The sequence below is a fragment of the Stomoxys calcitrans genome, chromosome 2 (assembly GCF_963082655.1).
Source record: "Stomoxys calcitrans chromosome 2, idStoCalc2.1, whole genome shotgun sequence".
NCBI classification, from domain to species: domain Eukaryota; kingdom Metazoa; phylum Arthropoda; class Insecta; order Diptera; family Muscidae; genus Stomoxys; species Stomoxys calcitrans.
This window is the reverse complement of record NC_081553.1, coordinates 26,707,983-26,720,955: the sequence shown is the minus strand read 5'-3', so window position 1 is coordinate 26,720,955 and position 12,973 is coordinate 26,707,983. Positions and strand designations below refer to the sequence as shown.

Genomic DNA, 12,973 nt, shown 5'->3' with positions numbered 1-12,973 from the left:
AAATGCATTTTTAATAAAACTTAGAATGAACTTTAATCAAATATACTTTTTTTACACTTTTTTTCTAAAGCAAGCTAAAAGTAACAGCTGATAACTGACAGAAGAAAGAATGCAATTACAGAGTCACAAGCTGTGAAAAAATTTGTCAACGCCGACTATATGAAAAATCCGCAATTACTTTTTGGGCAACCAATAGCTATAGGAGAGTTTTTCGAAAAACACATATATTTTTCAGAAAAATGCATGAAAACTTTATTTGAATTGATAGTATGATCCATATAATTGATTGTTTGAAGTTTATTTCATGCAAATGTTGACTGTGATTGCGCCTCAAATGGTCCATCCGTTTAGTCCAATTTAAGCATACTCTTTCCAACATTTCACTGTTGTCTTCCAATGCGTCAATTGAAGCGGTCTTGTCTATATAGACATGAGCTTTAACCTAGCCCCACAAAAAATAGTCTAAAGGCGTTAAATCGCACTATCTAGGCGGCCAATTGGCCGATCCCGAACGTGGAATAAACTCGCCTCTCACCGAACTTGCCGCTCAATAAGTCCGTCACACCGTCTTGTTTAAACCACTTATCATGCAAGGTAAGCTCTTGTACTTTGGACAAAAAAAAATTGGATATCATTTCACGGTAGCGCTCACCATTCACAGTTATGTTACGATTCGTATCATCCTTGAAGAAGTACGGCCCAATAATGCCACCAGCCCATAAACCGCACCAAACTGTGACTTTTTCTAGATGCATTGCAATGCTTACTCACTTATCCATTGTGCCAAAAATGAGCTTCGTCATAAAAATCTCTCTTCAGACAGCTTATGCAAAATTTTGTAAAGATCGGACCAAATTTTTGGTCTGAAGACTATTCTTGCGAAATGTGAGAGCTATATGGCAGCTATATCCAAATATGGTTCGATCTGGACGAAATTCCACAAAAAGGGTCTATCAAAACTCACCATTTCAAATTTCATCGAAATCGAATGAAAAATGCTCCTTTAATAAGCTCAATACTTTATATAAGGAGATCGGTCCATATGGCAGCTATATCCCAATATGGTCTGATCGGAAACACATATAAGAAAAGGTGTAGGGATCTACAAGAACTCAATGTGTCAAATTTGGTTAGCTGTCTGCCAAATTTCATCGAAATCTGGTAATAAATGGATTTTTTATGGCCTTAATACCCTATATCGGGCCGAGTACAGCTTCTATTATATACAAATTAGAGTGTAGCGCTTTGTTCGTTCCCAATAGACTCAAATACAGCTGAACCGATTTTCATGATATTTTCACAGGTGGTAGAGTTTAGCCCCCCGGTTAAAATAGAGTACTTCATTTTGTGATATCTGCGAGGGAGCTGGAGCCTCTCCCGAACCACAATTTTCAAAAACGCCAGATTTCGAAGATAGTCCCATCGATTTGAGTGAAATTTTGAATGCCACCTTATGGTAATCCAATTATGGTATACAACTTTGACGTCAAAATAACCGTGGGGACGACCTACCCCAAAACCCATTCAAACGGACATTATTACCGATTGGGACAATATGGGTATCAAATGAAAGGCATTAAACAGTAGAGTACGAATTTAATAACAATTCGACCTCATGTGTCGGGAGGCCGGCTCCACCATCGAAAATCGTCAAAAAATTAAATTTTTTCTAATTGGAGCAATATGGGTATCAAATGAAATGTAACTGGATGTATAATACGAAGCTTATAAAAAATTTGGGGTCAATTTCCAGGGGAGCCGCCAAACTTCAAAAGTCAACCCCAAACGGACGTGTAGGCCGATCGGGACAATATGGGATTCAAACGAAAGGTGTTTGAGAGCAGAATACGAAATTTATATAAAAGTTTGGAATCTATTTCCATGCTGGTCGTCCCATCCCAAAATTATGCACAAAATGGACATGTACACCGAACGGGAAAATAGAGGACTCAAACGAAAGGCATTTGATAGTTGAATACGAAAATTATAATAAAAACTTTGGTCAATTCCCGGGAAGTCGTCCCACCCCAAAATTATGCCCCAAGAGGACATGTATACCAAAATGGGACAATATGAGAATCTAATGAAAGTAATTTGGGAGTTTAATACGAATAAAAATAATTTTAAAATTTGGACCATGAAAAAAGGTGGCAACAAAGACTTATGGGTGTATATTGTAAAATTGATGCAGTTATTATCACATATTCGTATTTTGTTGCTGCGAAGCTTATAACCTCATTCCATTAGAGGATGTTTATTTGTGGACGCGAAACACTAATAAGATCGATGTTTAATTATATTAACTTTTATGCGTATTAGATAGGCTTTCAACCGCCATAGAGAAGGTTTTGAAGACTGCGGATGACTACGTACACAAAGCGTCAGCGACCAATTTTTTTTCAAATTTTAAATTTAAATTAAATTATCGCATATCATAAAAATTCGCTACAAACTTAAAAATGGAATTTTAAACGACAAATGTTTGAAATAAATATTCACCACTCGGAGGGGCTATAAGCTACATGTAGCTAATGCTACATGTTTAAAGCTACATGTTTAATGATTGCTAAATTAAATTTACAAAACCACATCTTTGGACTGGTTTCGAAAATAATAAAACATTTATAGGTATTATGAAAGTAATCAATATACTCATATCTCCATATCTTACAAAACATCTTTCCTTGTATTCCGTTAAAAGTGCGTGACATTGAAATTATCATAAATAAGTAGAAGTTCACGTTTCTGTAGCAAAACTTGCATTATGAGCTAAAGGGCATAAACAAAACGGAAGTTGTAGATGGAAAGAATGATTCTATTAAAGCAGAATAATATATTCATACCACACGTAGTGCTGGGCGTTTGGTGAACATACTACACTATGATATGCTGGCCCTTTGTGGATAATAAAATGATGACTTTATCTTAGTGTAAAATTAAGCAAAGTTGGCTGGTTTAAGAAAACGATTCTCTTTAGAAGAATATTGAATAAATATATTTAAAGTGAATAAAATTTTATTTTGAATATTCATTAGATGTGAAGGACTAAGGTAACATTACCGCACATTTATCACTAGAGCCAGAGGTTGAAATATTTGTTAATGTCACAATGTCTTACAATGTTAACTTGTATACGAAGAACAGACGAGAGTATACTAATCGCCTCGGAATCATTTTCTAATTCTATTTTTTGTGGGCTTATACAGACAAGCCCGCTTCAATCGACGTATTGGAAGACAACATTGAAGCATTTATTTGTGAAATATCGGCCGAAATATTGGAAAGAGTTAGCCAAAATTGGACTAAGCGGATGAACCATTTGAAGTGCAGTCATGGTTAACATTTGCATGAAATAATCTTCAAACATTAAAAAATATGGACCGTACTATCGATTCAAATAAAGATTTCATGCATTTCAAAACTTTCCTATAGCTCTTAAAAAATCACCCTTTATGGGGCACCACTGTGAGTATGAGACTTAAGGCGATGGTAGAGTGGATAGGAGATAAGAGCAGGTTGTGCTATTGCGGGATAATCAAGGCCACGATAGGAAACCTGAATAGATTTGAAGAGATTTCCGTATCGGATACCCCACACGGCGAACGAGGTCAAATGCGAGACTTTGTTGCCAGCGGCTCAGACTTGTTCGGAAACGAATACTGGTATTCATGCTACACGGATGCAGAGTATAAAACAGTCCTGGGCGTTTTCATTGAGGACCCGGGGACCGAATTCGGCTCTCGGTTGCTTGATCATAACGGGTCTGCAGGCGGAAATGTCGAATTCACAGAATGTGTGAGTTTGTACAGTATCAAAGGGAGTATTTCGGGTGGATAGTAAGGCTAGAACGGACAACATGGATGGTAGCTTGGCAATTATAATTATAAATATAACATGGATGGTAGCTTGGCAATAATAATAGCCACCAGGTAAGCCACCAGGTAAGCTCACAAAAGGTCTTGGAGTCTAAAAAGGTGTTTAAAGCCTTTTGCAAGCACTATACGGACCCCATCATTTTGGTGCTTGGCCACAGCGGAGAATAAGAAGGCAAATTGCTTGGCCGTTTGTCTGGGCAGAGGACTTGATTAACTTGGTGAATATAGATTCAGGTTTGGAAGTAGGCACAACGTTTTCTGGTATAACCTTCAACATCCATGTTAAGTATGGCGTAAATCGGTCTATAACCAGATATAACCCCCATTTAACCTGATTTTCCGAATGGACTTCCTAAGTCCCAAAGAGTGCTGTCTCTTTACGTTTTGCATGAAATTGTTCATAGTATCTTCCGACCTCAAGTATGCCTGCCAAGTACGATCTAAATTTGACCACCTGAAATGACATGTAAGCAAACAGATATTTCGCCTTGGCATCTAGTGCAGCTGGTGGGCGAAATTTTAATTTCAAAGACAAAACACGTCCCATAGTGGTTGGTGGTTCCTTTTCCATTTGCAAAGAAAATCTCCGATCATTGAGCTCGTCTCGAAAGAGAAACAAACAAAAATATAATCTTTTATTTGTTTAATTTCTATACCCTCCACCATAGGATGGGCGGTATACTAATTTCGTCATTCTGTTTGTAACTACTCGAAATATTCGTCTGAGACCCCATAAAGTATATATATTCTTGATCGTCGCCACATTTGATGTCGATTTAGCCATGTCCGTCCGTCTGTCCGTCCGTCCGTCTGTCCGTCCGTCTGTCCGTTTGTCCGTCTGTCCGTCCGTCTGTCTGTCGAAAGCACCCTAACTTCCGAAGGAGTAAAGCTAGCCGCTTGAAATTTTGCACAAATACTTCTTATTAGTGTAGGTCAGTTGGCATTGGAAATGGGCCATATCGGTCCATGTTTTGATATAGCTGCCATATAAACCGATCTTGGGTCTTGACTTCTTGAGCCTCTAGAGTGCGCAATTCTTATCCGATTGGAATGAAATTTTGCACGACGTGTTTCGTTATGATATCCAACAACTGTACCAAGTATGGTTCAAATCGATCCATAACCTGATATAGCTGCCATATAAACCGATCTGGGATCTTGACTTCTTGAGCCTCTATGGGGCCCAATTCTTATCCGATTGGAATGAATTTTTGCACGACGTGTTTTGTTATGAAATCCATCAACTGTGCCAAGTATGGTTCAAATCGGTCCATAACCTGATATAGCTGCCATATAAACCGATCTATGGGCCTTGATTTCTTGAGCCTCTAGAGGGCGCAATTCTTATCCGATTGGGATGAAATTTCGCACGACGTATTTTGTTATAATATCCAACAACCGTGCCAAGTATGATTCATATCGGTACATAACCTGATATAGCTGCCATATAAACCGATCTATGGGTCTTCACTTCTTGAGCCTCTAGAGGGCGCAATTCTTATCCGATTGGAATGAAATTTTGCACGTAGTACTTTTTTATGATATCCAACAACTGTGCCAAGTATGGTTCAAATCGGTTCATAACCTGATATAGCTGCCATATAAACCGATCTAGGATCTTGACTTCTTGAGCCTCTAGAGATCGCAATTATTATCCGATTTGCCTGAAATTTTGTACGACGGATTCTCTCATGACCATCAACATACGTGTTTATTATGGTCTGAATCGGTCTATAGCCCGATACAGCTCCCATATAAATCGATCTCTCTATTTTACTTCTTGAGCCCCCAAAGGGCGCAATTCTTATTCGAATTGGCTGACATTTTACACAGGTCTCCAACATATAGTTTAATTGTGGTCCAAACCGGACCATATATTGATATCGCTCTAATAGCAGAGCAAATCTTTTCTTATATCCTTTTTTGCCTAAGAAGAGATGCCGGGAAAAGAACTCGACAAATGCGATCCATGGTGGAGGTTATATAAGATTCGGCCCGGCCGAACTTAGCACGCTTTTACTTGTTTTTTTGTTTTTTCGCAGGTATATTGTCGGCAACTCTGTTTGATACCTAAATATGAAAGAATTTTTCGGCGTTTTCAAGCCTCACTTATTTACATATTATCTAAGGTCAGGTTTGTGTCTTAAGTCTTTTGTTTTGACCAATACAGAAACGTGATTTTCGTTTTATGCTATACATAAACAAAGTTGTATTTTTATAGTAGTAATTCTTTTTTTAAAAGAATGTTAAGAAAATGTGTAAACATAAAATATTCATAAAATGTAGAAGAGCTAAAGCAACATTTTTATGATGCTAACACATATACACAGCCAACTGAAGGGTGATTTTTTTGAGGTTAGGATTTTCATGCATTAGTATTTGACAGATCACGTGGGATTTCAGACATGGTGTCAAAGAGAAAGATGCTCAGTATGCTTTGACATTTCATCATGAATAGACTTACTAACGAGCAACGCTTGCAAATCATTGAATTTTATTACCAAAATCAGTGTTCGGTTCGAAATGTGTTCATTCATGTGTTCAGCGATGAGGCTCATTTCTGGTTGAATGGCTACGTAAATAAGCAAAATTGCCGCATTTGGAGTGAAGAGCAACCAGAAGCCGTTCAAGAACTGCCCATGCATCCCGAAAAATGCACTGTTTGGTGTGGTTTGTACGCTGGTGGAATCATTGGACCGTATTTTTTCAAAGATGCTGTTGGACGCAACGTTATGGTGAATGAACACATTTCGAACCGAACACTGATTTTGGTAATAAAATTCAATGATTTGCAAGCGTTGCTCGTTAGTAAGTCTATTCATGATGAAATGTCAAAGCATACTGAGCATCTTTCTCTTTGACACCATGTCTGAAATCCCACGTGATCTGTCAAATACTAATGCATGAAAATCCTAACCTCAAAAAAATCACCCTTTATAATTGGTTCCATTAAAAAGCCGCAAAGTAGAAAAATGCCTTCTAAACACATTAACAGTTGTAGTTTTATCACAACCAGGGGGTTAGGGAGGTTGTTTTGAAGAAAAAATAATGCCAATATGAGCATAGCATACATACCTTGAAGGCTAGGCTTAATTAACTCATAACAACACCTCTGGAGAGGAAATGATTATGAACTTCCAAACTGAAAGCCAGAATTCTGGGCAAATAATTTTAAGTTTTTTTGAGTAAATATTAAAAAATGCATCAATATGTTTTTTTTTTCATTTTTCGTTGGCTAAATTGAAGTTTATTAATGTACGTATTTTTGTATTTTCTTTTTCGTTTTAGTTTGTTTAGGCTAAACCTTTAACTAGTTGACATTCGGCGATGATAAGACCATGACCGAGAAGATCGTCATACACCAATGCCCGAGCTAAAGTAAGCGCAAAGCGAGTAAATTTTTTTTTTTTTGAAAAATGCTATATGACCAATTGAGTGTTAAAAAAGCGTCTAGCTCATAGAATTAACTGGGCAAATTGACAAAAGAGTTTTGCTCTCAAACTCAACAACAAACCAAAAGTGGAAATGAGGCGTTTGGTATTGCTATGACCATAAACTAATTGTTGGTTGGTGATTTGGATTCTTTGTTTATGACAGACATTCGTCATATAAACGTAAATTTGTCAAGTGTTTGGTTTTTGGTAAACCAAGTCTGATCATCGCATAGCCCACCATTCTGCCAGACACTTTCAACCCTCCATGTCATAGCTGGTAACTCAAACGCTGTCAAAAGTGCATGAAAATTTAATATTTTTCTACTTGCTTTTCGGTTTGGTTTTATGATAAGTGTTTGAAGCTGTCAAGTCGAAAATAATCCACACAAGAATATTATAGGAGTCATAACACTTTACACCTCACCCCTTCTTTTACATTAAAATGTTTCGCAAACCTTGTGGCAGCAATGGCCCCTCATTAGCGGTTGTAACCTTTGCTTTAGCTGGCTGCATTTTGCTCAGCTGCTGCTTTCAAGAATCATCAGCCATCGCCATAGCCCCATCAACTTTTGGCACCGCCATTGCCAGAGCAGGCAAAATTTCAAATACCCTAAAGGTAAGTTTTGTATTGTAGTTTGCAGAATATGTTGCTCACCAGTTGCTATCATAACAATTAATCCATTAGCTCATTACACATTTAATGTTGTTGTTGTTGTTGATTATTTAGAATTAAAATAAGTAGGTCGTTAAGTTGCTTAATTATTAACATTAATCATTAAAAATGTCCGTTATTGCAAAAGCTGATTAATTTTCCATATGGCCATCCAAAAAAATGGACACAAAAATTGTCTTTTTGGTTCCAAAGGTGGCCGATTTGACATATAGATGGCGCTAGTGTATGTAAATAATTATTTTTTTTTATAAAAAGTGGCAACCTTCCAAACCATATGTCTTACGTTTCAAGTCGGTCTAAAAATAAACTTTGTCAGAGAATTTGGCAATATGGAAAAAATTGGTCATCGCTATGCTATGAAATACTTTCATTTGAAAGGTCTCAGTCCAACCACTATAAATACCGAGCTAGATTCTACTTTGGGGACTCTAAGCCTACGTTTACAACCATAAAATAGTGGGTGGCTGAGTTTAAACGGGACCGTACGAGAAGCTATGACGAACACTGTAGTAGTTGGCCTGTAGAGGTGTTGAGCTACTTAAGACACAAGGATTTCACAATATGGAATATCTATGAGTACCACACAGGCTGGAACTTCGAGTTAAAACCAGTGTGGTGTTCTTCATTATCACGAAAAGCTTGGCTGGGAGCTACCGGGCTCGTCCTCAGGTATGCTCCATACGGAGTAGCTTTAACTACAGTCGCGGACATTCAGCGGTATCGAGTGACAGGTCGTTCGGCACCGGATCCTGCTTGAATACAGAGTGCCTACGAAGCTTGATATAGCAATGTGAGTTATTGGCGCCTTTAAACAACCAATGACCATCTTGTTCCTGCGGCTATCAATCCAGAACGATGTGACACATCTATAAGAGCTTGATGCGGATCATGCGGATCAATTCGATGACGAGAAAGCTGTGCGCAAGATTGGTGCCGCGTTTGCTCTCAGTACAACAGAAATAGCGCCATTCATAAAGATCCATTAATTAATGTTCGAATAGCCTTAACTATCACCTTTTTCATCTAATTTCGCTCCCTTGGTTTAGTTTCTGTTTCCTAACTTAAAAAGATGTCTCAGCGGAAAAGCTTTGTCAGTAATGAATAAGTGGAAGTTTCGGCTATTTTGAGGAACTAGACAATTTTTACTACAATGAGGGTATCGCAAAAACGCAAATTTGCCAATGAACATTTCATTAAGGATTGGAAAATTCTTTAATATAAATTAGTGCTGTCCTATTCAAGTTTAAAGCTCAAATATAAGGGTTCTACTTTTTATAGACGAGTTCGAACGGCGTGCTGCAGTGCGGCACCTCTTTGGAGTGAAGTTTTTATATGGCTTAGTACCTCACAAATGTCACCAGCATTAGGAGGGGATAACCACCGCAGAAAAAATTGTTTCTGATGTTCTCGTCAGGATTTGAACGCAGGCGTTCAGCGCCATAGGCGGACATACTACCCTCTGCACTACGGTGGCCTTCAGCAAAGATCTTAAATCTTAACAAAATCGGAAAATTTTTTTAGCTTTTAGGAAATTTATCAACAAGGTGCATAGTTTGGTTTTCCCGCCAACATTATTTGTATTCACATTGTTAGTCGATTTTCAAAAAATCGATTATTCGATTTTTAAGTCAATTTCTCATGCTAACAAAAAAGCTAATTATTTGACTTCAAAGTCGACCTTTTAATATGTTAAAGTCAATTTCGACTGTTTGTAAAAAAATGCATGCATACTCCCTATCGAAGAGTCGTCTCGGATCTTAAATAGTTTAACTGGGAAGTCTTTGGCTGCTTTAGTCTTCATATACATTATATACCATTAACCGGGATTCGATAGCCCCATATACTGAGCACTCTATCTGTATCAGTTGCCTGATTTCCTTCTTTGTTTCTGCATGAGGATGTGACTAGACCAAAGTCAACGGATGTTTGATTCTTTGATAAAATTACCCTACTTCATTCTGATTCCTGTAAATCTCAATTGGTTTTCACTCACGTATTCCAATTGATTTCTTCTTTCTGCCGAAAAGATGTTTCTTCTCACTCCTTTTCTACCGATAACACCTCATTACTTGGTGCGTTGCTCTGTTTGCCGCATTTTTGGCTTCAGTGGCATTTCGACAGTTTTGGTCGTACCATGGATCTCTTGTGGAAGGTTTCTGGTATCCAAGTACGGATTTTGCGTCATTATCGAGGCATGTTTGACATATCATTGGGTCAGTCAAGTGGAGTATGTTGTTCCTATATGGAGCGTTTGAAACTTATCAATGTCCCGCTCCCGTGCAGTGTCAGATCGTATTTTTCTTGCCACGAACCAATACTTCCACAAAGTAATGATCAGAACTGCGTTCACTCCTCGAATCGATTGTACATCTAACAGACTAAATGAACGCCTTCCATCTATTACAATGTGATCAATTTGGTTTCTTACTACTTGAACTAAGTACAATCGATCTGATTGTCTTGTGAAGTTTACGATGTTGAAATCTGGTGCCACTACTATTTTTTTTTCAGTTTTTATATGTTCCCGCTACAAACTACTTCTAAATTTCCCATGAACATTCTATTAAGGAACTGGAAATACTTCTCTCATATCAATGAGTGCAGTCCGATTCAAATTTTAAGCAGGATATTTCAGAAATATTGCCAACATTAGAAAGGGGATTAACCACGGCTGAACGTTTTTCTAATGTTCACGCCGTGATTTGAACCCTCTGCGCCACGGTTGACACCTTCTATTTTCCCTCTAGGCGCTCACAAAATATATCCTTGGTCTGTTCGTCCTTGTCTTCTGTCAGTGCATGGGCACAGATAAAGCTGATATTAAAGAACTTCGCCTTTATTGGGATTGAAGTTAATTTGGAGACAAGGTGTTTCATTCTTCAACCTATCAATGTTGTTGTATGGCCTATCCCCATCCCTCGAACTTTCTGTAAGCCAGTAATGTCGGTCTTGTGCTTTCCCAACACATCCACCAGTGTGTATACTGCACTTTCTCTGTAGAAAGTACGGAAATTCCAGATTCAAATTCACAGATCATGTTTCTTCATTCGCTTGCGCTTTAATGTCAAATAAACAAGGGAAAATATTTTTGGTCCAACAATTGGAAAATTTTCGGCTTGTTTGTCGATATCGAAGTCGCACTATTGTGTAATTCAAGAGTTTGCTTGAACGGAAGTATGTATTCCGACATATCGGGTTTTCTAAAAAGGACTTATCACCTTTTTTTTAATAAAACGCAAACCATTCAATATATTTCAAAAACTTTATTATCGGCTTGCAAATGGAACTCGTCTTCATTTACATGACCACCGCGGGTACGCTTGCAATACGTTGGACCCAATTTTCGATGACTCGGCCACACATTTTAACCGAAATGGCCGCTATTTCCCGTTCAATGTTGGCTCTGAGCTTTTCCAGCGTCGTCGGTTTGTTGGCATAGACCAATGACTTGACGTAGTCCCAAAGAAAATACTCGTAATCTAGAGGCGTCAAATCGCACAAACGATGCAGCCTTTCGACTGGGCCATTTCTTAAGATAACACCCTTATCAAACTTACCCTAGAATAAAACGATTTTAACGTGTGCTGTGTGGCATATCTTCCAATTCAAGCCAAAAATAATCAGTGAGCAACGTTTGGTAGCTTTGTCCATTCATGGTAACGTTACGATTGTAATCGTTGATGAAGAAGTATGGCCCAATGACGGCGCCGGCATTCAAACTGCACCAAACAATTATTTTTTGTGGATAAAATGTTGATAGTGAAGCACATGCGAATTTTTATTTGACCAATAACTCATATTTTGCGTATTGAGGAACTCATAAAGCTAAAGGCAAAAAAAAAAAGGATATAAGAAAAGATTTGCTCTGCTATTAGAGCGATATCAAGATATAGTCCGGTTTGGACCACAATTAAATTATATTTTGGAGACCTGTTTAAAATGTCAGCCAATTCGAATAAGAATTGCGCCCTTTGGGGGCTCAAGAAGTAAAATAGAGAAATTGATTTATATGGGAGCTGTATCGGGCTATAGACCGATTTAGACCATATTAAACACGTATGTTGATGGTCATGAGAGGATCCGTTGTACAAAATTTCAGGCATATCGGATAATAATTGCGACCTCTAGAGGCTCAAGAAGTCAAGATCGCAGATCGGTTTATATGGCAGCTATATCAGGTTATGAACCGATTTGAACCTTATTTGACACAGTTGTTGAAAGAAAGAATAAAATACGTCATGCAAAATTTCAGCCAAATCGGATAAGAATTGGGCCCTCTAGAAGCTCAAGAAGTCAAGTCCACAGATCTGTTTCTATGACAGCTATATCAGGTTATGAACCGATTTCAACCATACTTGGTACAGTTGTTGGACGTCATAACAAAACACGTGGTGCGAAATTTCATTCTAATCAGATAAGAAAAGCGCCCTCTAGTGGCTCCAGAAGTCAAGACCCAAGATCGGTTTATATGGCAGCTTTATCAGGTTATGAACCAATTTGAACCATACTTGGCACAGTTGTTGGATATCATAACAAAACACGTGGTGCAAAATTTCATTCTAATCGGATAAGAATTGCGCACTCTAGAGGCTCAAGAATTCAAGACCCAAGATCGGTTTATATGGCAGCTATATCAGGTTATGAACCGATTTGAACCATACTTGGCACAATTGTTGGACATCATAACAAAACACATCGTGCAAAATTGTATTCCAATCGGATAAGAATTGCACACTCTAGAGGCTCAAGAAGTCAAGACCCAAGATGGGATTATATGGCAGCTATATCAAAACATGGACCGATATGGCCCATTTACAATACCAACCGACCTACACTAATAAGAAGTACTTGTGCAAAATTTTAAGCGGCTAGCTTTACTCCTTCGGAAGTTAGCGTGCTTTCGACAGACAGACGGACGGACGGACAGACGGACGGACATGGCTAGATCGACATAAAATGTCGCGACGATCAAGAATATATATACTTTATGG

At 38.1% G+C, this 12,973-nt stretch overlaps 1 protein-coding gene across 4 annotated transcripts in view; it reads left to right on the top strand.

Annotated features, from left to right (window-relative positions):
• The window catches only part of LOC106096384 (juvenile hormone esterase), a 95,745-nt gene that overhangs the window by 24,111 nt on the left and 58,661 nt on the right, over nucleotides 1-12,973 (top strand). For all 4 annotated transcript variants that reach the window (XM_013241708.2, XM_013241715.2, XM_013264144.2 and 1 more), the window contains exon 3: nucleotides 7,164-7,925. In XM_013241708.2, the coding sequence (XP_013097162.2) occupies nucleotides 7,752-7,925 (174 nt within the window). In that variant the 5' untranslated portion in view covers nucleotides 7,164-7,751. The remainder of the gene's footprint in view (nucleotides 1-7,163; nucleotides 7,926-12,973) is intronic.